Genomic DNA, 23,882 nt, shown 5'->3' with positions numbered 1-23,882 from the left:
TCGGCTAAGCCGTTCAGGAGGAGTAGTGCACACAGACAGACAGACAGACAGACATGAAAAACTTTTCAACCCCACTGGAGTAACAGGCTTCGCTATCGCTCAGCCAAAAATTGTGAAAAAAGTACGAGGATGGTAGAAAGTAGAACGAAGCTTGGACTGGACTGCACTTCTCGTCACATTGGAAAACAATTGTCATTCGACAATTCTTGTGCCCTAAAAGTACAAGCCATTCCTGATTTTTAAAAAAATGACCAACATTATTTTAGGTTTGTTAGTTTTCTCTAGCAGTGTGGTTGGTTCTTCCCGTGATATTTACGTTGTAATGCGTAAGCAAAAAGGTAGCCAGAAACACTCAAAATTGGCACTGTCAAATTTGTCATTGGATATCCATAGCGACGGTCCAAAACTTGCTATTTCTTGGATGAAAGCATTATTTTAACTTGCGGGTGGCCTTTCAAAAATGGTTGGTGGAACATGTTTTTTTTTTTTTTGTCTAATGCATGTTGTTGTGATGTTCTGGGTAATCTTCGACAGGTGCACCATAGCGCCCTTCACTTGCAGCGTCTTCCGGAGTGGACGCCCCTCGCCCGTGTGCTGGTGCATGTTCGCGCTTTTACGGGTAGGGCACCTCTATGGGTCTCATTATCTCTAGAATGGATTTTCAGTCTCCGTTATGGAACTTTTTTCCACAATGTAATACGAAAAACCAGAGTGGAAAAATGTTCCAATTTACATGTGGAATATAAAACCATGTGGATATCAGAAACCTGAATGGAAATATTCCAGACCCGCATGGGATTTGAATCTGCACTCTCAAAACCTTGCGAAGAATGTGTTCGCATTAGAAACCATTTGGTTTGCAGCTTGCGAAGAGTTTGGCTTGATTGTATTACGAACTAGTAGTTCGCAATTTTGCGAACAATGTGTTTGAGGGATCGCAATACAAACAGGTTGTTCGCAAATTGCGAAGCACTTCTTCGCAAGTTGCGAACTACTGATTTACAATACGGATGCGTTCTTCGCATTGCAAACAAGTGAGGCTTCTTCGCAAGCTTACAAACACATCGGTTCGCAAGGTTTTAAGAGAGTGGGACGTCTTACTGTTTTGATTTTGATGAGTGAAGAGAAGCAGCCTGATCTTGGCATTAAGGGCTTTTTGATACACTCAAAAGTATATAAAAGGATTTTGTATAAATTTTGATACAAAATACAAGGCGCCCCCACCCTCTCGCGAGCAAATTTTTTGACTTGGAGCAGAACTTTACCGCAACGCCGAAACTGTTTTACTTTCACTGTTCCTTTTGGCTGCACAGAGCGGATTCAACGGAGGCACTTCGCCGTGCATCGCATACTTCGTCTCCTCTGGAGCCAAATGTCCGCCCTCAACGTTGCAGTATCGACGTTGCATCCTGGCGGACGCACTGTCTACATCCACACGCTGTTCCCCTTCAAGGAGAGGTGACCCTACCTGGACCTCTCGTGCGACCAATAAGCCCCAGTACCGCGGGGCACACCCTAACTTGAACATGCACCGAACGCAACCATGCCCAAGTGTTAGATTTCCACTGCAGTGTTAAGATTCTCACATTTCAGTTGAAAATGGATGCACTTAAAAAAAATGTGTTATGTTTGCACAAATTAATTGCACAAGTATACTGAAAAATTGCACTGAGAAAACCTTACAAACTATTTTAGGTCATACAGACAAAAGCAGTTTGTATAACGAAGTATTTTGAGCATACATAAGCTTACAAAGAAAATACTTCGCTATTTACGAACTATTTCTTCGTTTAACAAAGTAAATTAGTTTGTATTATGTATGCTCAAAATAATTTGTAAGGTTTTAAACGTGTGAACAAAAAGACAGTGAGGTGCGGTGGATGTACCAATACTAAATTTGGTTCAAGCCAGAGATCGTTCGGTTCACTGCCTTTGTGGAAGAGTTACATACAAAATAATAAACCACAAGTCTCATTTGTATGGAACTTCCTCTAAGTTGGAGACGACCATCCGTGGTCACACTAAGACTCATCGGAGGCATGCAACTCTACCCGCAGGGGGGACCGACAAGTGCGCTGTGGCCAGGGGTCCGGCCATATCGCCTCGTTGGGACAAATCTCTGCGTGGCCTCACTTGGACACAACAGCATTGACCGTTCTGGATCCATTCCCGGACAAGGTGCGCAATTAAGAAACTATTCTCTGCTTTAAAATGCAATCTAGCTGCCGAGGGGGCAACCACTTACGAGCGCCTAAAATCTCTCCCCAAAACCAGGCATGAACCAAGCATAAACCAAGCAAACCTTTGGCGTAGAATCTGTCCAAATCTTGTGGAATCCGACGAAATCTCTTCCCTTGAGAAATCTTGTGTAACCAAACATCAAAAAGTGATTGCCCCTCTCGGCGATTCCTCGTCAGAAACCCTTTCTTGGGGATCTATTTGGGGTATTGAGCCACACAATATTATTGTACTTGCAGTTACCTCGAAATCTACTCGGCTGTGAAGTAAGGGGAAGCTTGTCCTTGGGAGAAGTGGAGTCTTGCAATCGTCGTTCGTCCTCAATTCAAAATGGTGCGTCTATCTTAATTGCTGTATGCACTAGCATTAAGCATTAAGTCCAAGTGACACCAACGCTTGCTTAAGTGCTGCATGTACTGCCTTTAAATGCAAAATGAGAGCAACACCACTTGATGAAGCCTCTTTTGTGCAGTGTTCTTTCTATTGGGAAATGCTGCTCACCATTTGAAACTGACAGGCCCAGTCAGGGCCGTTATTTCTACATTGTTTCAAATTTTAATCACAAAGTAGGTGAATATTTTCACTTTAGAATGGGAAAAGTCTCAAGCAGAACTTAGATAATTTAACTTCTTGTTTTACAAGTACAAATACAAATTTGTTATTCCGTGCTTCATCATGGTTAGACTGGGTGCACTTTTTGGCTGCAAACCGAAGCCAGAAGTCCCCGTGCGACGAAAAATTGGAAATATTGTGAGAATTGGGCTTGAGTACATTGTGTTTATCTGTTGGAAGTGGTCTTTCGCTGCATTCCGAAATTACTTTTCTGGGGAGTTTGAGTAGAAACAATGTGCATCACTCAACAAATTGAACGTCTTAAGGAATGTGATGTAAAATGGAACACTTCTGTTTGCATACTAGTATTTTGACTACAGTTTTGTGCTCCCAGTGCACAACTGGACGCTGGAGACTTACATCATGAAGAGTGTGTTCGAGGCGGCAGCCGTGCACTGGAATTTTACTCCAGATATTGACATGACACCAGACATTCCCACGGTGAGGCATGGAGGTGATCTATGATCTTCTCGGAAGCAAAGGGCTCTCAGAAGGAAAAGACGCTGCTTGCCAGAGGCCTTTCGTTGACAATGAAAAAGTAGTGGCAGTAACCAACGTAACTAAAACATCAGTTAGAACAACTTGTCTTCTTTTGTTTACCTAGGCATTGAGTAGGGCCTATCGTTAACCCAACTAACCCAAAATTAGAAAAAATTCTGCTTTCTTTTGAGCGGTTGGCTAAACATAGGCAAAGATACCAACATTCAACGTGTGTCTACTCTTAGAGGGGTGTGATATTTCGTTTGCAAACAGTCTGTTTAGCGGCCCTCGCCACGCGATGTACCACCATTTGCAGTGCAGGCGGCGCTGGCCAACGGCTCGTTCAGCGGCAGGCTGGGCATGCTGGAGAGGGGCGAGTGCGACGTGGCGCTGGCGCCCTACAACCTGGACACGAGGCGGGTGGCCGCCCTGCAGCCCAGCGCCGAAGTCACGCAGGACTCGTTCAAAGTGCACGTGCGGTGTGGCGTCACCAGGGTGGGCAGGTCGGGTCGAGAGGGTGATGCCGCGCTAAAAAAGAAATTAGTAAACCGACCGTATGCGGTAAAAACGGTTCCTGGTTTTCCCAGGAAGCCAGTGATGAAGACATAGGCGATTTCCAGAAAGTTTCTGGGGAAACCAGGAACCGTTTTTACCGTGTGGAATCCACGATGCGAATCTTTGTTAACAGCGACTCCGCCACAGTCCTGTTGCATGGCTCTGCTTTGGCTATGCTCTTCGGCGGATTGCTAATGGTCCTCGTTGTCCAGCTGATTAGTAACCGCTCAGGTACTTTCCTCACCACCAATACAAGTGTGGGGAAGTCTCACACTATTTGACGTGAGACACGGATGTCTCACTGGTAAAACTAAAGCGTAACTCTATGCTTGAGTCAAGCATAGAGTTACGCTTGAAGACTTTACGCTTGAAACGAAGGGTAGGCTTGAAATACCCCCATGCATTTAGATAGGGGGAATCTTGGTAGATGATCCGGTTACGCTCGATTTCAAGTTCAAGCATAAACTGATTACGCTTGAAAACAGAGGGTATTACTACGCTTTAGTTTTACCAGTGCTCACAGCGGCACGTGCGAGACACGGTTTGTCCCGCACTTGCTGCCTTTCAAAGTGTGAGATACTGTGACTCGCACTTCCAGGTGTGAAAACCTGAAACGTGTGATACTGTCTCACACTTGGATTTGCAAACTCTCCTCGGCGTTCTTTCACCAGCGGAACTCAACGTAACGTAGCGGCACTGTACTGATGCTGTCTCTCTTAACCACAGCGCTGGGAGAGGCAGGGGTCTCTTCTCGTCCCGACTTTTGGACACTGCTGTTTGACAACTGGTCTACCTTGACCGAGGTAAGTAAGAACCGCGTGAAAAAGGTTTGTAATGTGCAATCGAAATTCCAATAGATTCAACGAAATTCAATCTTAAGGGGGCTCATACAAGTTAAAAGCACTTTTTTAAAAAAAAATTTTGATGTAGACGGATTAAGATTTTACAATTTCTGTCTTAAAATCCTTTTAGATAATTGAGTAAGCTTCATTTTAGCTTAAGGGAAAGTGACTTTGGACATTTTTTGGAGATTTAGTCGAAACGTTTAAAACTTTGCTTCTCGTAAGATTTTGTTCGCATACTTGCTCAGATCTGTGGGGAAAAAATCAGGGAGACTCATCCCCAGTAGTGTCATAGAATTGACTACAATGGGCTTTATATCTGCAATAGTTTTCAAGAAAAAAAATAAAAACAATTTTTTGTTAAAAAATTTGTTTAAAAAATTGTTAAAAAAATTGTTTTTATTTTTTTTCTTCAAAACTATTGCAGATATAAAGCCCATTGTAGTCAATTCTATGACACTACTGGGGATGAGTCTCCCTGATTTTTTCCCCACAGATCTGAGCAAGTATGCGAACAAAATCTTACGAGAAGGAAAATTTTAAACGTTTCGACTAAATCTCCAAAAAATGTCCAAAGTCACTTTCCCTTAAGCCAAAATGAAGCTTACTCAATTATCTAAAAGGATTTTAAGACAGAAATTGTAAAATCTTAATCCGTCTACATCAAAATTTTTTTTTAAAAAAGTGCTTTTAACTTGTATGAGCCCCCTTAGCCTGATCGCTACGAGGGGACACTTGACGACAACAACCCAGCTTGCGGCTGGACTTGAGCACAGAGCTTGCGCTGCCCCGTGTATTAGAAAGGACCTCACGAGTAACTTCATGGCCCAATGCCCATTTGCCCGCGACAGGTGCCACTGCCCAGACGCACGTCCAGTGCCTCACTGCGTGCGTTGTTCGGTTCCTGGCTCTTCTTCGTCTTGACCGTCAATGTGGCCCTCAAGTCGCAACTCACGGCCGAGACCACGAAGGCCGCTCCTGTGACTCGCATCAATGCCGTAAGGGTTTGAATAAAAATGAAAAAATAAAATATGAAACACTGTTAAAAAAAAAGTCTGAAAATTCAGACAAAATTGGTAAGAAGTTATTAACAGACTTGAGGTCTGAAAATTCAGACCATTTAGATGGTCTGAAAATTCAGAACTCGATAGTCTTACGTTTAAGAGTTTGGTGGTCTGAAAATTCAGTCCTGTACGAAGATTGTGAACTTTAAGGTTCGTGACATGTTCAATATGACATAGAAAGAATCTCAGCTGTGTGTGAACCTCCAGAGAGGACAACAATGAGTAAAAATTGTGATGAGGGAGAAGGTCCTCTGTCCTTCTCCCTGACTCTCGAGGCCGGCCTGTGGCACCCAAGGAAATGGCGACACGGAGCCACCCGCGAGAGGTAAATTAGAATGTGGATTGTTCAACTTCCACCCATATTACGAAGATAAATCTTGCAGCAGAGAACGGTTCTCATATGGCCGATTAAGTCCTGTCAATTTGGAACTTTTCAACTAATATATTTTCACATTAGAAGCCTTTTAAACAGAAGTACGTATGTTCCACAACATGCGCGCCATCTAGCGGACAAACGAAATCTTGGGTTGGTCTGAATTTTCAGACTTAACCATCTAAATTTTCAGACTGCGCTGGTCTGAATTCAGGTTCTGAGACCATCAGGTCGCAATTTTCATACCGGAAGGCAAAATTTTCAGACAAGCAGTCTGAAACAAGTCTGAAAAATAGATTCGGACCACCAAGTCTGACTAAAGTGGTCTGAATTTTCAGATTTTTTTTAACAGTGAAGATTTAGCCGTTACACTCTCATTCCAGGAACGTGACGTCTCGTTGGTGAGCATGACAAAATATCCCGCTGGCTGGTCCACATCCAAACGAATGTGACACAATGCTCACAGGAACGTGACATTTTTTCACGTTCGTTTCGAAGTGATGTCACGTTTATGGAATGAGTGTGATTGTGCGCTAACACTTCTAGATACTCTTGATCAGAAATGAAAGTCGTTAACCTTCCGAGGAATTCTCTCTTTTTTTAAAGCTAGTGGAGCTTCAAGATTCAAAAGTGACGGTGCTGGGCTACAGCAACAGCCGGTCGGTTGTGGAGGCAGTCGATGCGATGGGCTTCGGGGGAGACAAGTCGCTTTTCTGCGAGGACGACACCGTCGAGCCCTGTCTGACCAGGTCTCTGCTCAACGTGGCAATTTTAAAGAAATTTCATAGCAATTCGTTATCATGTGCAGATGAGCAAGGACCCTGCACACAACGAACGCTCATGGACATTTGATCCACGAAGCGGAAGAAGGGGTTAAGTCGAGTTGATTCAGTGACCTCTTATCTGTCTATCATGTAAACATAAGCGAAAATTTGGTCCAAAAATAAGTGTGGTGAGACACATCCCATCCTCTTGCATCTATTTTTAGATGACATTCCCCACCTGTTCTTCCACCTGCAGGGCTTAGGCCTTGCTAGAGTGCACGGATTCAACTCGACTTACCCCCTTCTTCCGCTTCCTGGATCATTTTTGTACTAAAGTATTGACGTATTTGCGCTGGTTTCAGCTATGTACATGTGCTCATCAATTAGGTACAATGTCATACAGCACGATGTGTAAATATCGTCCCTCATTCATGAATTAAATTGTACCTAGCTGACATGTGCGCCAATATGGTGATACATGTGGACAGTGAGATTATTTCGTAAGAGGAAGTGATACACCAAAAATTTTGTACGTGGTCTCACGCTATTTTAAACTTGCGACCTTTTCGTTCAAATTTGACGTGGAAACAATCCGTGAAAAATCTCGTACAAATTTATACGAAAAGTACGTAATTGCCACGCGATGAATTGCGCAAAGGGACTTTGTGTGTATTCAGCGAGGGAAAGTGATGCCGAAATGCTCGATTGCAACAGGTTCGAGTCGGATGACGGCTTCGCGGTGCTGCGCTCCGTGGCCATGCCTTCCTCCATGAAGTGCCTGCGTGGATGCTACTACGTCGTGGACGAGAGCGTCATCATTGCTAGTATAGTGTTCTTCATGCGTCGCCACGACCCGCTGGGCCAACGCCTCAGCGACACTGTACTCGCCCTGCGCGCCTCGGGCATCATGGACCACTGGCAAGACCTGCACCGGCTCCGACGGACAACAGTGGTTGGTGAACGTAGACCCATCGTGATCACTCAGGAGATCACCTCTTTCGATTAGGACTTGCGGATTGAGCTGAGGAATTCTCAACTTATTCACTCTTCCTGAATGTGTACTGATGAGCACAGTGAGTTGAGTAAAACTCCCAGCGGCGTGTTCTCATTTGAGTTCTTAGATGAGCACACACCTTGGCATGTTTTGATGAGTAATTATATCAGTACACTCTATTGTGTACAGTATTGTACTCATTCCAACTAGTATAAACCACAGGGAAATAACTACTAAAGAATTTGTATACGTAATGGACAATCGTGAATTTCAGTCAAATTTCTTCAGAATTCATCCAGTTTAGTTGAAACTGATAGAAATTCTTCAAAAGTCAGCCCAGATTATACCGAAATCCGAGAGAATCAGGCTGCAATTCATTGAAATTCGTTCGACATTCTTGTGGGATTTAAAAATTGATACACTGAAACTTGAAGTTATTTCCCCTTGGTAAAAACTCTCCCTGCGTACTAGAGCTTTCATATTAGTAGTACACTCTCCTGTGTTGCCCGCAACTAAGGACAGTACATTAAACGTGTTTCTGATGCCCGCTTGTTGCAGTCGCGCAATCCCGCAGCCGGGCCCGACGGAGGAATCTCCCTAAGGCTGGCGGCCGTCGCTTGGTCCATGGGTCTCACAGTGGCGACGGCGGTGGCGATCTTTGAAGTTCTCTGGTGGCGCTTGCACCACCGACACGGGTTCTGAGCGGTTCTGAGTGTGTTCGCAACGAAAGGCCCTCATACTTTTTAGACCATGCCAGCAGGGTGTGGGAGAAGCAGCAACACCGAGCAAAACACGCTCATTCCAGGAACGTGACATCAAGATCGTAAGCATTGTGTCACATTCGTTTCGGTGTAAATCAGCTACAAATTAGCTTATTCACATTTAAACGAATGTGATACAATGCTCAAAAGAACGTCACATTTTGTCACATCCGTTTGAACTTGATGTCCCGTTCCTCGAATGAGACAAGTGATGTACTTCACTGTGGCAAAAAGGTACGGAAAATTCTGTTAATTTTTTTGCCAGGATTCTCCGTAGCCCTCTTATCAATATTCTCCGTAGGCTCTTACAGTATTCTCCGTAGGGCCGCACAGTCTTCTCCGTAGGACCTGGAAGAATGTACAGTCCTACGGAGATCACTGTAAGGTCCTACGGAGAATACTGTGCGGTCCTACGGAAAATACTGTAAGAGCCTACGGAGAATACTGACAAGGGGGCTACGGAGAATTACCACAAGCTGTTTACAGAATTTTCCGTAGCTTTTTGCCTCAGTGTTGCCTTACTCAGAGCTGATCTGAGATCAATTCAATTCTTCCTGGGCTGTTAAGGTGAGTCAGCACCGCACGCCGAGAACCTTACACGGAAGTACTTTGAGCATATGAGCGTATGTAAGGGGCAAACTATTTAGTTTGTCATGCAAAGAAATAGCCCGTAAATTGCCAAGTATTTCCTTCGCAAGTTTGCGTATGATCAAAATTCTTTGTTATAACCAGCTACTTTTTTTTTCGTAAGACCTAGTTTGTAATGTTTTCAGAGCGCGCTTCTCACTTCAAAGAAATAGAATTCATTGTAACGCCTTATAGTTTTCGTAAACTCTTTGAGTGTGTGCAGTACAGTAGCATGAGCAAATAAGTCTACAGGCCGTTAAGGAAGCGATTTATTCAATACTGTAGAGACCGGGGAGGACGGCTCGGGGCCTCTCGGCCGTCTCGGCGACACCCTCAGAGTGCAGTGGTCCTTGAGGGCGAGCACGATGCTGCGGCCGGCCAGGAAGGGCGGCGGCAGCGAGGGCGTGGCGGCGCACGGCGACACGTGGAAACGGTGCAGCACCGCGGCCAGGCCCATCTTGACCTCCTGCAGGGCGAAGCGGCGCGCTGCAAACGAACGGGCTGTTAGGGACGTGTGTTGATTTAGGCCCACTGAGACAAATAAAAACAAAAAAAACTGCGAAGCATTGCTTTGTAACACGCAGAAATTTACGAAATTCTTCGTATCAAGAAGCAAAATCCTTCGTGATGCGAAGATCTCCTGCATACTAAGTTATTCTACAAAACATGCATTTTCTTCGCAGTTTCAAACCAAACGGTTGGTAGGTTTTTTGAGTGCACAGTGGGAAGACTGTGCAGGGACAAAAGGGACGGAGAAAACACTGAAAAACCAAACGTGGGCTAGACCACACCAGCTGATGCAGTCAAAATGGCACGCATCTGGCCACACCAGTGGTGTTGTCTAGACCACGTTTGGGTTTTCAATGAGGGCATTTGACTTTTACTCCACCAATCGAAAGGCGTACATTGTATGATCTACGTGGAGCATGCCTGCAAGCACACTTTTAGAAAGCGCGTGCCTGCCAAAGCATGCACATACTATGGCGCATACTTGCCATATACACGCTAACTGAAGCATACATCTAGTGCATAAGGGATAGGGAGTTGTAGCATCAGAAAGTGTGTACTTGGCATGTATGCACTACGTAAGTGCATGCGTGGCAGGCATTGCGCTAGCTAGAGCGTGCTTGCAGGCATACTCCAGAGCATACAATGTGCGCTTTTCGATTTGTAGCTATGTACATATGTGGCAATAAATTTTGAGGTCGTTCTCTTGAGTACAGTGCGCGAAGCTTGTTTAATTAACTTAACGGTACGTGACGAAGGTGATGCTATATTCGTTTGAATGTTGTTGATCCACGTCCAAACGAATGTGACACCCGAAAACGATCCTAACCAAAGGCATCGTGAAAAAATTCAGTCTAACGATTATGACGTCACATTCGTTGAATAACAGCGAATCAGCAACAAGTGCCCGTCAGCCGCGCAATCAGCTATTTCGTCCACAGTACTACAATATAACATGTCCAGTACAGAAAAAGAATCACAAAACGGAAAATTTTGCCGGTAAACTAATCCCACGGATTTGGGAATCTCAACGAAGTGCGTACGCCGACAGCGTGAGCGTGGCTGCGCTTCTACCTTGGCCATTGCCATCGCCACCCCCTGTTTTTCCCCTGTTCTTCGATCGGCAACCAGCGGCATGCACCCCCCCCCCCCCCGACGAGGAAAGGAACCAAAAGGGTATACTGAGGAGGCAAGTTTTGGCGTCCAACCCCTGGAAGTAAGGAAAAGTCACTCAACGAGGCGAGTTGTGCACGCCACTATCGGCGACGACTGGAGAGCTCAAGTCTAAAAATTGAAAGAGTGTACTCTTTATGCATCTCTGTAGATGAGTACAGGCCTATCTGAGTACACAGCTACCTACCCATGCATGCGTAATAGGTGAAGTTTATCCAAGAATGCGTCTGTAAATGTCTACTCTGACAAGCACTGAATACCCGTTCCAGTTTGTGGAGCATTCCCCGTCCTTACCAACGCAGTGGCGGCGGCCCAGGCCGAACGGGAGGTAGGCCTTGAGGTTGGCCGGAGCCACTGTGGAGTCCCCTCGACTCTCCGCGGCGGGGAGAAAGCGTTCCGGTCGGAAGGCCTCGGGCTCCGGGAAGTACGCTGGGTCGTGGTGCACCGCGTACACGGGGACCACCAGGCGGGTGCCCTCCTCCACTGTCACGGCCTGGCGGGGGAGAAGACAATCCATCACTTGTGTGTCGCGCACGCGTTGTACTGTTTCACTCACACACTGTGCCAAAAGGCTACACTGTAAAAAAATTCCGTACTATTGTACGGAAATGGTACAGAAAAATATAGTGCGGAGGTACGGAGAAAAGTACGGAACGTTCCGTACTTGCTCCATATGAACCCATGTAAATGGGTGCGGAAAGAAAGTACGGAACGTTCCGTAGGTGGCAAGTACGGACGTTCCAGGCAAATTATTGACCAGACATGTTCCGTACTTTTTCCGTTCTTTTTTCTCACAGTGTACGGAAAATTATGTAAACAGCTTGTGGTAACCCTGAAGACTGTATTGTCCTACGGAGAACACAGTAAGGTCCTACAGATGGACAAGACTGTACGGTCCTCCGTAGAATAATGATAAAAGGGCTAAGGAGAATATTAGCAAAAAAAAAATAACAGAATTTTCCATACCTTTTTGCCACAGTGCAATGACTAAAGTTCACTCTCATCCTTCAATGGACATCACTTCATTATTGATGAATGTGCACATTTACAGAGTTTCGTTAAGAAGCTTAACAGAATTCTCAAGACAAAATATTCATAATAGTTTTACGAAAACAAATAAAAATGTTAACATGCTCATTTATGTGTACTACACACACACACACACACACACTCTCTCTCTCTCTCTCTCTCTCTCTCTCTCTCTCTCTCTGTCTCTCTCTCTCTCTCTCTCTCTGTCTCTCTGTCTCTCTCTCTCTCTCTCATCCTCTGTTGGAATTTTGGAATTTTGATGGTTTAACGTTGAAGTTTAGGTGCATTTATAAGATTTCGTTTGAAAGCTGGATAAAAATCTCAGCAAATTATTGATAAAACGTTACTAAGTTTGTTGAAAACCCTATTAATGCACACAACCACGAATACGTCACTGACGAAATTCGAGGTGTTCTAATCAAAAGATTTTATCAGGACACTCCTGTATGCAAAATCTTATCTGCAACGCAAGCTAATTTCACTAAGTTTGACCTTGGGACGGATAAAAGGGTACGAGCGGAACATATTTCTACAAGCACTATCGGTCTCTTTGATATTACATCTTCAGGTTTCTGTGGCTTAAATCACAAATTATTTTGATTTGTAGCTGTATCAAATGATCAAACTTAGTGAAATTCTCTTGCGTTGCAGATAAGATTCTTTGTACAGGAGCGCCCAGATAATTTCTTTTGAGTAGGACCCCTCCAATTTGCGGGACGAGTACGAGAGTGCACTAAATGTATTTTGAATTATTTTGTCCTAAGTCTCTTACTTCTATAAGCATACGAGACACTTACATTTATATTTTTCAAAAGGACAAAAAGTTCCACATTTCGTAGCAATTGAAATTGTTGTTAAACATATGGCGAGCGGCTTACCTCATCCCCCTCCGTTCCCGGAAGCGTGCAGCGACTGGAGGCGTGTCGAATGAGCGTGGCGTTCGGAGGGTACTTCCGAAGGGTCTCTGCAGAAAGATTGAAAAACACCTAAAGTTAATGAAAACTTGCGGAAAAACGTGAGCTAGCGACGTAATACACGCACGTTACAAAGGCACTCTCATTCCAAGAACGTGACGTCACGTTGAAACGAATGTAGTAACAAGTTGTCACGTTCCTTAGAGCATGTGTCACGTTCGTTTGGATGTGAATCGGCCATAAATTAGCTTTTTCACTTATTCAAACGTATGTGACTCGATGCTCAAATTTGAGCATCGAGTCACATTCGTTTGAATAAGTGAAGAAGCTAATTTATGGCCGATTCACATCCAAACGAACGTGACACATGCTCCAAAATGTCACGTGCCTTAAGGAACGTGACATTTTGTTACATTCGTTCCAAAGTGATGTCACGTTCCTGGAATAGAGTGAAATCGGATTGAAAAATTTCAGAAATATTTGGACAAACATTTAAGTACATAAAAGTAAGAAATAATAATAAATTCTAAAAATTTAAAAAAAAAACAAAAAAAAACAACAGATTTCCTCACGAAATTTCACAGTGGGTCACCCATCGCATCCTTACCTTTGACGACGCAGTCGAGATACGTCATATCAGCCAACGACTGCGCGGTGAACACCGCCTCCCCGGCGTCTCCTCCGTCCTGCTGTGCGTGCAGGTCCAGCTCCTCCTGCAGCCTCCGCTGCACGTCCTGGTTGTGGGCCAACTCCAGCAGGGCGAACGCGAGGGTGGGGGCCGTGGCCTCGAAGCCCGCTCTGAACGTGGCGAACATCTGAGGCGCATGGACGGAGCGCAGCATGCGGCCCTGCGCTGCGTCTGCTATTTCACCAAACAAATTGCAAATTTTAACTACACTTGTCGCTGTGGATAATATTCGTATTTCGGTTAGCACATCCACGGGCAGTGACGATCGTTCACAAAGTTCGAACTTTGTTTGTGACAACGTACCTTTCTCCATCTCATTTTCGGCCTGGATCATGCTGTCAAGGAGGGTGGAGTGAGACGACTTCTTAGCTTCTCTTGCGGTTCGCAAGTCACGTACAATTTTCTGGAGAAAAAAAAGGAGAAAAAGATTACTTTAGAACAAGAAAGCAGGAGGGAAAAACTGGGAAAAACCCACTCACTACTAGAACCGGCTACAACGTCCCTAAGGACGTAACTTCTGTTTTGACAAATTAATCTAGCTGTTGCCGTTGACAACTCTCACGCACTGCAAACCTAACTGTCTACTAAGTACACTGTTAAAAAAATCCATCTTAATTTTAAGAAACTTTTTTATGAAGCAGTTTACAAAGACTTTTTGCTTGTAAAAGTAATAAACTTTTCCTTCTTAAAAGTAAGAACCAAATTTGAAAAGTAATAATCTGTTTCTTAAAAGTTGTTTTTGCATTTAAGAAGAATTTAGTGTAGAGTAGGGAAAAATTGAACTCCTTATGTACGTTATGAGTTACTCATTGCATGGTAGTAGTCGATTTCACTGCCGAAGTTGCTTGGAAGCGTGGTTGAAACTCGGTCTCGAACCCGGAATTCCGGATTACCGCACCGCGACGCTACCAACTGCGCCACGAGTGAGCTCTGCGAGGCGGGGCTTAGGATGTGGATGACTCCAAGCCTCTCGGCGGAGACTCCGCTAGGCAGCGGAAGCGCTCATCCAAGGGCCTCCAAACACGACTTCACATGACCAAGATCACACAAATTTGTTCTTTACGTACACTGGTAGTGAAGCGTCCAATGATCACAATGTTAACTGGCAGGATGAGAATCAAATATAAAAAGTCATAGTAATTTTGAATTTTAAGAAACAAATTATTACATTTGGTAAACAATCTCAAATTTTATGAACCTGTTTTTCAATTTTAATAAAGTTTCTGAAAGTTGCCAATATTTTCATTACTTGTCAGAAATGTTTTGGTCAATGTAAGAAATTTTCTTAAACTTCACAAACCTTTATGAGTTACCATATCCTTTCAAAAGGTTCTTAAAATTAAGATGACATTATGTATTAAATTTAAGAATTTTTTTAACAGTGTACACACTTACAAATGCGTGCTTGCAAGTACGCACTTACAAACGCATGCTTGGCCAAGTACACACTTACAAATGCATGCTTGCAAGTACACACTTACAAACCCATGCTTGACGCATGGAGTTATACACTCCACAAAAAATGTCCTGTCAACGCCGTTAATTTATTACTAATGTTTGCTGTTATGCAATTCACGGCGTTTGCTGTGAACTAGTTCATGGCGTTCATTGTGATCTCGGTTACAGTGTTCACTGTGATCTGGCCACAGTAAACGCCGTGAGAGCCTGATTTGCAGTACTTCGTGGCTCAGCGGCGTCAAACTCACAAGACCAGATCACAGTGAACACCGTGAACAAGATCACAGTGAATCGCGTGAGCAGATCACAGTAAACGCTGTGAATTGACCTACAGTGAAAACTGGTAATAAATTAACGGCATTGACAGGACATTTTTGGTAGAGTGTACGGCGTCAAGCATGCGTTTGTAAGTGTGTATTTGCAAGCATGCATTTGTAAGTGTGTACTTGGCCAAGCACGCGTTTGTAAGTGTGTACTTGCAAGCACGCATTTGTAACTGTGTATATACAGGGTGAGTTTCCTCAATGTGTCAATAATTTGCAGGCAGTTTGGGCATCCCTAGGGGACCATTTTTCGTCAATGAACTAGTGGGCGCAAACGTCTAGGTACGGAGATAATTGGTGTTTTGTAATTGGATTTTGCGCCTACGAGGTAGGCACCCGGTGCCACTGAGGGCGGCAGGACCTGTCGAGGGGGTGTCGCGGGACTAGCAGTACTCGCGGGAGTGCCACTGACCTCGCGGAAATATCCGTAGAATCCCGCCACCCTCGCAAAGACAGCCGTGAGATCCACTGTAACGGGGGCCACCATGACAGCCTCTTCAGACCCGCGGCAATCCCTCCCAAAAGACATTTGCAAGGTCCGCCGCACCCCTACGAGACTCGACGCACCCATCCTAGACCCGCGACACCCTTGCGACACCCCCACGCGGGGTCCTGCGACCATCAGTGGCTGAGGGTGCCTACCTCGCAGGCGCGAAGGCCAATTACAAAACACCAATTATCTCCGTACTTAGACGTTTGCGCCCACTAGTTCATTGGTAGAAAATTATCGCCTTGGGGTGCCCGAACTACCTACTAATTATTGACACATTGAGAAAACTCACCCTGTACTTAGTAGACAGTTAGGTTTGTAGTGCGCTTACAAGCGTGAGCCACGTTTGTCCCACGCTTGCAAGTTTGAGACACTGTTTGTGTCACACCTACACTTCCAAGCGAGGGTCCTGTGGCATTGAACTGAAATGAACGACAGGTAGCAAGTGTGGGACAAACCATGGCTCATGCTTGTAAGCGTGAGACATGGTCGTTCGCTCTTAATAGTGTGAGACTGTCTCACACTTGGATTAGGGTTCTAAACACCGGGAAAAAAACATGAAAAAACGGAAAAAACTGTTTTTTTCGGCTTTTTATTTTAGCAATTTTTCCGGAAAAATATGTTTTTTTCCTAATTTTGGTACTTTTTGGTGTTGTTTTGCTATTTGTGCTTATTTGACATGCTGGCAAGCTTAGTTAGGTCAATATCAACACCCAGGTATGACAATAAAAATAAAAATCGTGAGCTTCGTTTTTTTTCCACCTAACGCGCCACTACGCTAGGGTTCTAAAAAAGCGTGAAAAATAAAATTTGGAAAAAAAACGATGAAAAAAAACCGTTTTTTTCATCGTTTTTTTTCCAAATTTTATTTTTCACGCTTTTTTAGAACCATAACTTGGATTGACAGTGCGTGACTAGTCTGCGAACCTGGAAGAACCTGGCGGTGCTGTTGCGGTACGGGATGTGCACGGCGACGCGGGGGCACACATCCATGAGGCGCTGCCGCAGCCGCCGCCACCACGCCGAGTTGCTGAAGGCCTCGGCGCAGTGCGCGTGCATGGGGTTGCCAGGCCGCTCCAGAGCCCTGCATTCGACGCCGAACAGCGTCCGGCCCACGTCGTCGGTCACGAACCTGAGACGCAGAGTGCCATTGGAATGCGCTGGAAACTCTACATTGCAAGGCCGCGTGGGGCACACTGAAAATCCAAACGCTATGAATATAGCGTCAATTAGTGCAATGCTTTTGCATTGCACATGAAGTGCAATGCCTTCCCATTCCCATGCACTAGCATAGGGCACTTTCGTGAAGCATTGCACGTAAGGTGCAACATGGCTGTGGTATAGCACGTATGGTGCGATATCTCTGTGCATTGCACTACACGTGCTGTACTCATAGCGTTTGGAATCTCAGTGCAAAATGTCTCACGCTTGCAAGTGTGACACACCAATGCCCCCTGGAAGGGTGAGACTTGATCTGTACCACACTTGCAATCACCGGTCTCGTGGCACTGAACCACATAGCCAGCATAGACAATTTTGGTATTGTGAGACTGCCCCACTCTTAGATTTGAAGTATACTCTAGAAACTAATCAGGGCCACGCATCACTGTCGTTCAGAATGTTACGCCACATTCGCCAGAATGTGAATTTTGTCACGTTTGTTTGAGTTATTACGATGTCACATTCGTTTGACCACACGGTCGTTCAATAAGGGTGTCACTTTCGCTTTGAACGTGGAACAAAATACAAACGAACGTGACAAAGTACATTTTCTAGCGAATTTGACGTAACATTCATTGAATTCAGCGAGCAGTGTGCTAAGATGCACACTGTTCCTGAGAGTGTGCTTACCAACAAAAGCAAAAGAAAATACTGGTGATTTTAAGGGATTACGTACCTTTCCATGACGTCCTTAATTTCCACGTCAGCGTAAAGTTGGTCTCCAATAGTCGAATCAACTATATTTTGGAGGGTCCCAGTAGCGTGTAGTGGAAAAACAGCCTAAAATCAAAACCAAGAACTAAATTTGAAAACCGATTGTTAGAAATATGAAGTCTAGGGTGACCGTAGCGAGTCAATACCACTTTTACCCAGGGAACTGATGACGGGAGACCAACAACCGAGGGGGTAAACACTCCGAGAAGTCGTGTACAGAGTACTTGGTATTACTCGGTACGGTACACATGTATTACGGCATTAAAATGCCAAAATTTGGCACATTTGGCCCAAAAATGGTATTACAATTACAAGGTGAAAGCGAGTGTTTACCCCCTCGCGAACAACACCAATTACTATTTTAGAAAGATACCATCAATGTTTAGTGCTAGCAAGAGAGTCACACTCAAGTCGTGCAAAACTACGGGTGAATCATGTTTTTTTTTCCATCACTGGTAAATGCGGATAAATCAAAATAATGACAACTTGTCATTCAAAGGGAACGCGGCGTCTGCATCACGTTCCTGGATTTCCAGTTATTTTTGGCTTCGGTCTCCTTTCCGCATGCACCAGTTTGTTGTGTCTTCCGGGGGCCAAGGCGAAAAATGCCGCGCTGCTGAAGTGCCAAGCGCCCCCCCCCCTTTCTAAACACACAAGAGAGAGAGGAGAGAGGAGAGAGAGAGAGAGAGAGAGAGAGAGAGGAGAGAGAGAGAGAGAGAGAGAGAGAGAGAGAGAGAGAGAGAGAGAGAGAGAGAGAGAGAATGAGTTTCTAGAGCATCGAGTACAATTTGAAGGGCGTTGCCCTCGATGCGAACAGCACCAACCTTGAGCTTGGCCTGCGTGAAGGCCGGAGACATGACGGCCCGCACGACACTCCACCGTTTGTCTTCCAGCGAAAACAAATGCAAACTCAAAGGATTCGCTTTCTCGTTCTTCGGAAGGCCGCGGTTGGGGAAGAGGCTGCCAACAGAAAAGGTTTCACCATGAGCGTATTGGAAATGAACCGGTCAAAGGTTCATAAGGAGCGGAGCCCAAATTCTTTGTTTGGAACGCAAAACTGCAGAATATGCACTCAAGACTCTCACAGTGAGCTACGTTTAAGAGAATTCAGCGCAAGCATGATACGAACGTAAATTTCGACCCCTCCTAGGAAAACTATCCTAACTCGCACTCTCAGACTCGCTTTTGACATTTAGTACATGGTATTGTAGCCTAGTTATTTGTGCCAACGTACTTTTCGCTTTGCCATTAGTACACTGGTATTTCTTATGTGATAAGTTTCATAAAATTTGCTGCGATAAAAAAGCTGGTGTGATTCCTTCAAATTATCGCATCTTTGGCAGCGATAAAAAGGTATCGCATTAAAAATGCAATAAGTATCACAAGTTTCGGCCAGTCTGTGACCAGATTATCACAGTTTCGGTGAGTGAAATAATAACTACGGTAATAAAGCGATAAATGCGCTAATGCAATGCAATAATTATTGCACTTATAATGCAATAACTTTTTCAGGGCGCTACTAATGCAATAAAAATGTTATTGCTTAATTAGTTCATTATTACACTTAGAAAATCAGCCTAGGCTGAGAGTGCGCCCGGGCGAATGTGCCCTCATGCGATTCGACTCGAGAATTGAAAAAGGCCGCTTCGCCACTACGCCACTGGTTCCGCCCTACTCACCCGTGGTCGTGGCAGACGCGGTGGATGACGTCGAGGCGCGTCACGAGGAGCTGGCGGCCCCGCAGCGCCACGCACGGCCCGCCGGCAGCGCGGTATGCCTCCTGCAGCAGCAGGGCCTCGGGGACCTCGGCGGGGGCGGAGGCCGCGGACGGGGCGCGGGGCGAACGGACGAGGGCCGCCAACTTGCCGAACAAGCCCGCCAAGCTGCCAGTCCGAACGACGAGCGCCAGGATGACCAGCGCGAGGCCTGCAATCAGGGGACCAGTGAGCTGGGGCGACGAGACGCATCTCTCCGAAAAAAGATGGAGAATGATTGGAGTCTCCATGAACGCGATTATAGACTTTTTCTCCATAAAATTTCGGAGCTAATTTCTAACAGTGTATGGTGCGATATCTTAGCTTCATTGCACCACGTGCTATACTCATAGCGTTTGGAATCTCTGTGCTAGTCTAAACCCTATTCGACACACACTACCGAAATTAAAACAGACTTACTGCCAGTCACCGTCCACAGAGGCGTCACGTTCCCACTGCAGGTGTGCTCCATGGCGAGGGCCGCGACGCTGTTGGACGTAGGAAGGGTCGCCACACTCGCAGCCGTAGTCAGAGACGAAACACTGGTAGCCGTGGTCCGGGACGCGACACTGGTAACCGTGGTCAGGAGAGCCGCTGCCATGTCCGCTGCGTCTGGGTCTCGGTGGTGCACTGCCGGACTGCACCCGGGACGCCGCCTGGTTGGGAGAGAAGGAGGCGGGTGGCGTCCGAAAACACGCACCCTCGACTCCGTCGCTCCGCGCGGCCAGCAGCGGCGGGACGCGTCCGAGAGGCCTCCTGCGGGGAACCCCGCGCGGTGCCGTACCGCGGGGCCTGCACCGGAGGGGCTGCCCGCGCTGGCCGCCACCCACGGGGAATATCGCAGCCGTCTTGCACTCGCGGGCGGGATGCATGCTGCTGAACACGTCGGAATGCTCTCGTGGTGGGAATCAGCGTTTTTCAACCTTCTCTTTCAGATAAGACAGAGCGAAACTCGGAAGCTGAAAACAACACGAAAAGCAGGTTGCATGTCTGCAAGGATTATACGATTAAAATTTGCATGAGAACTCGCTTCAAATTGCAAACTTTTAAACGCGGTGTGGTGACGAAAGCGGGGGTACGTTTAGAAGGCACGCAGAGGTGCAACTCTCCTTGTTTCCTGCACTCTGCTACATAATTTGCGACCTACAAGGCCAACAAAGTTATTTATTGAACAGCGTCGTTCGTATTAACAACCATGCGATTTATTTGACATTTTTCAGCACTGGTAGAACTGAAGCGTAGTTTTACGCCTGTCTCCAAGCAAAGTAGAACTACGCTCAGCTTCAAGCGTAGTTCTCCGTTCCACCCCTCTCCCGCCTATCTAAATGCATGGGGGAATTTCTTCTCTACGCCTGGCTTCAAGCGTTAAGTCTTCAAGCGTATTTGTATGCTTGAATGATTCATACAACTACGCTTCAGTTTTACCAGTGAAATCGAATGTACGAATGCCTTGGCACGAATGGATGCACCCTTTAATTCACTTTCACATCAGCGATTAAAGGGGGCACACCAGTGAAAATGTAGAGGTTTTGAAAAACGATCATTCTGAGAAAAGTAACCTACGTATTCGATTGATATTTTATTCGTGGCTCAAAATTATATCAAAGAAAAGAAAAATCAGTATGGGAGGGTGGGGTGGCGATGGCAAGACGGAGCGCCAGTGCACTTCATTTTTCTGCGACCTCGTCTCACTCCTGCCACGATTCCGCCTCTCTGGATTGAGCTTCGAGCACGGGATTTGAAAATTTCTCAACAGGACACATGTGGCTATGGTCTGAACCACGGGGATGCAAAAAGAATGATTTTAAATTTGTTTTTTCAAAAGGCAAAAATAGAAACAAATTTTTTAACCAAATTTTTTGCGCTTTCATGGCTGCAGCTCACGTCCTTTTTATGGGATGGTCATTTCCGAGGTTCAGACCATAGACGCAAGTTTAACGAACATTTTGCCGCAAACCGCATTAATTTATCTCAATTTTTGCACCCGTGAGAGTGGCACAAAGGTACAAAAAAGGTGTTTTGAGAAAAAGCCCTTTTAGTAGAAACATAGATTTGACGTGTTTTTTCGGATTATAAATGGGCCTTTTGAAGTATTTAAGTTCGTTTTGCGCCAAAATGACCCCCTTTTTAACTGCGTTTGGGTGGTTCAAGGGTTTTGTAATTAAACTTTAAGTGAAAAACCTAAACGTTCACAATTGGTCTAAAATATCCAAAAATAATAACTTTTTTAGCAACTTCAAAAATGTGCACAAGCCAAAGTAATTGGAATTTTGGGGTGGGGTTTGCGGCATTCGACTCGGGATGAATAGCAGAAAAATGAGATAAAATAAAAAAGAAGGCAAAAATTTGACGATTTTCACTGGTGTGCCCCCTTAAATGTTTGGGTCATCGCTTTGGTTTTTCAGTGGCAATTCCGGACAAGTGACCACAGTTAAACTGACCCAGGTACAAAATGACCCCTCAATCATATTGACCACGACTGCGTAGTGAACCCATTTTAGGTTGACTCCACTTTTCATTTTTTAATTGTGTTTTAATAGACCAAACAGCGATACCAGATCTGGTATCGCTGTTTGGTCACGTCCATAAAATGAGTATTGTGCTCTCCACCTATTATGGCCGAACATAGTCCATCATCAAAAGTGCAGCACTAGTCATTGTGCACAAACGTCTCATCACCTTTCTTCGACAAACTTCGATGTTTTTTTTTCAAGTGCCGTGGTGAATTTTAAGTCCCGCAACCGTCACTTTCCATTGTGGCCGAAGAGCCTCTTTCATGCGAGGGAAGCCCAAAAGGTTCAGATCGAGTCACAATATTTGCATGGCATAGTTCATGAGAATCAATTCATAAATCCCTTCTATTATCGTTCGAAGGTACTGTGAAAGTCACTTTCCCAAAAATTGCTTTTAAATACGTAGCTTGCAATGGAGGTTTCTTAGCCTATTAATCTTGATTTATTTTCGCTCCTGGTCAGTTACATGTTAAAAGGACCCTTTTTATCAACGTTTTGACATCGACTTTCTAAGGGCCATTTTCTCATTAAACTTAAATAAATATAGGATTTTTTGACTTTTTGTGGTCAGTATTTAGGGGTCAGAGTGTGACCAGTTTGTACGCGCGGTCAGAGTACGAAGTGGTCACTTGTCAGTGGTGAGTGGGGGACGTGGTCAGTGAGAGTGTGGTCGGCTGTCCTAGACCCAAAGCTTTGACATGCTCGCGGCTCTAAAAACAAACATCGAGCCCCGTACCTGCTTAGTTTGTTATGACTAAACTTGGTTTCTGAGTTCCTTTAAGCAGAACGAACTGCCGAAAACCGAGACCTGCGTTTGGTAGAAGTCCAAAAACCCTTAATTGTTTTTGATGTTTTTTACTGCACTGAGAATGAATTGGTCACCACCATCACCCTTTAAATGGGTGATGCAACTTCGTTGCCCAAATTTTGGTGACGAAAAATTCATCACCAGAAATTGGGTAACAGGCGTTTGGTCGCCCAAATTTGGGTAACGCCGTCGGCGACGCCGTGAGGTTCCCGATGGCGTCCTTCCGGGGCCACCACGATGACCGGAGGCCTCAACGCCAAATTGGGTCATCGTGGTGGCCCCGTAGAGCGTCATCGGGGACCTTACGGCGTCGCCGACGGCGTTACCCAAATTTGGGCGACGATTTTATGACTGCCCAAAATTTGGTCACCGCGGGCTCGTCACCCAAATTTGGGCAACGGTGCGTGCGTTACCCAATGAAAGGGCGATGGTGGTGACTCTTTCATTCTCAGTGTGGTTCTTCTTTGCTGTTTTCATAGATAGCTGCTTTACTCCCGGTTTGCGGTCATACCTCGCTCCCGACGGTTTTCGTCAGTTCACATTGATGAAAAGAATCTTCAAACCGACTTCGGTAAGGTCAAGGCAGCGATGCTGAGCTAAGTTTTGTTTCTTTAGTTGTGTGGAGCTTCTCTGAGCGTGTCCCACGGAGCAAGATGGAATGGAGCACCAGCTATGCACGAAAACCGAACTACCTTTCGCGGCGGCAGTTGGAGCTTGCCCCGCTCGCCACCACGCGGCGATCGCGTCGTTATGGCTCTGCCCCGGCCGCTGGGCGCCTCTGCTGGCCACTGCGAGGCATGGGCCGGGGACTGTTTTTCGGCTTTAAGTCCTAAACCGTTCAAATAAAAGGGGTAGTGTAAGCGAGGCGATTGTATGTCTCAGTCTAAGCTACAATCGCCTCGCTTAGTACACCCCCCTAACTTCAACGGCCTAGGAGTTACGACTGAGAATCTATGGCTCTGCTGGCCCGTCCCCTGCCT

At 45.5% G+C, this 23,882-nt stretch overlaps 2 protein-coding genes across 3 annotated transcripts; one reads left to right on the top strand and one right to left on the bottom strand.

The window, feature by feature from the left end:
• Nucleotides 1-3,186: 3,186 nt before the first annotated feature.
• On the top strand, nucleotides 3,187-8,882 carry LOC117642812. Its single transcript, XM_034381381.1, has 8 exons — nucleotides 3,187-3,291; nucleotides 3,604-3,833; nucleotides 4,019-4,116; nucleotides 4,612-4,688; nucleotides 5,579-5,725; nucleotides 6,771-6,913; nucleotides 7,643-7,880; nucleotides 8,481-8,882. The coding sequence occupies exons 2-8, from the start codon at nucleotides 3,691-3,693 to the stop codon at nucleotides 8,622-8,624; spliced, it is 990 nt and encodes a 329-aa protein (XP_034237272.1). The 5' UTR covers nucleotides 3,187-3,291; nucleotides 3,604-3,690; the 3' UTR covers nucleotides 8,625-8,882.
• A 368-nt stretch (nucleotides 8,883-9,250) lies between these two features.
• Nucleotides 9,251-20,309, bottom strand: LOC117642843 (cytochrome P450 6a22-like). Of its 2 annotated transcripts, none has more exons than XM_034381437.1 (10): nucleotides 20,002-20,309; nucleotides 19,507-19,753; nucleotides 18,652-18,787; nucleotides 17,790-17,893; nucleotides 16,820-17,024; nucleotides 13,925-14,024; nucleotides 13,541-13,792; nucleotides 12,898-12,983; nucleotides 11,285-11,483; nucleotides 9,251-9,796 (listed from the first exon to the last, which is right to left on the bottom strand). In XM_034381437.1, exons 1-10 carry the CDS (start codon nucleotides 20,180-20,182, stop codon nucleotides 9,567-9,569), a joined length of 1,740 nt encoding a protein of 579 aa, XP_034237328.1. In that variant the 5' UTR covers nucleotides 20,183-20,309; the 3' UTR covers nucleotides 9,251-9,566. The 2 variants fall into 2 exon arrangements, with proteins under 2 accessions (XP_034237328.1, XP_034237326.1); XM_034381435.1 differs by having other exon boundaries at nucleotides 9,256-9,796; nucleotides 13,541-13,795; nucleotides 20,002-20,300.
• Between the last annotated feature and the right edge of the window lie 3,573 nt (nucleotides 20,310-23,882).

This window comes from Thrips palmi, unplaced genomic scaffold (genome assembly GCF_012932325.1).
Source record: "Thrips palmi isolate BJ-2018 unplaced genomic scaffold, TpBJ-2018v1 HiC_scaffold_16, whole genome shotgun sequence".
Lineage (NCBI taxonomy): Eukaryota > Metazoa > Arthropoda > Insecta > Thysanoptera > Thripidae > Thrips > Thrips palmi.
This window is presented reverse-complemented; position numbering and strand designations above follow the sequence as displayed.

Excerpts from the sequence above, each read along its gene's own strand:
- LOC117642812 (XM_034381381.1), top strand. The coding sequence starts at position 3,691 with ATGCTGGAGAGGGGCGAGTGCGACGTGGCGCTGGCGCCCTACAACCTG. Across the intron at positions 5,726-6,770 it reads CTGTGACTCGCATCAATGCC|CTAGTGGAGCTTCAAGATTC; the intron begins GTAAGGGTTTGA and ends CTTTTTTTAAAG. Across the intron at positions 7,881-8,480 it reads GGCTCCGACGGACAACAGTG|TCGCGCAATCCCGCAGCCGG; the intron begins GTTGGTGAACGT and ends CGCTTGTTGCAG.
- LOC117642843 (XM_034381435.1), bottom strand. The coding sequence starts at position 20,182 with ATGGCAGCGGCTCTCCTGACCACGGTTACCAGTGTCGCGTCCCGGACC. Across the intron at positions 12,984-13,540 it reads TCTCGACTGCGTCGTCAAAG|AGACCCTTCGGAAGTACCCT; the intron begins GTAAGGATGCGA and ends ATCTTTCTGCAG. Across the intron at positions 11,484-12,897 it reads CGGGAACGGAGGGGGATGAG|GCCGTGACAGTGGAGGAGGG; the intron begins GTAAGCCGCTCG and ends CTCCCCCGCCAG.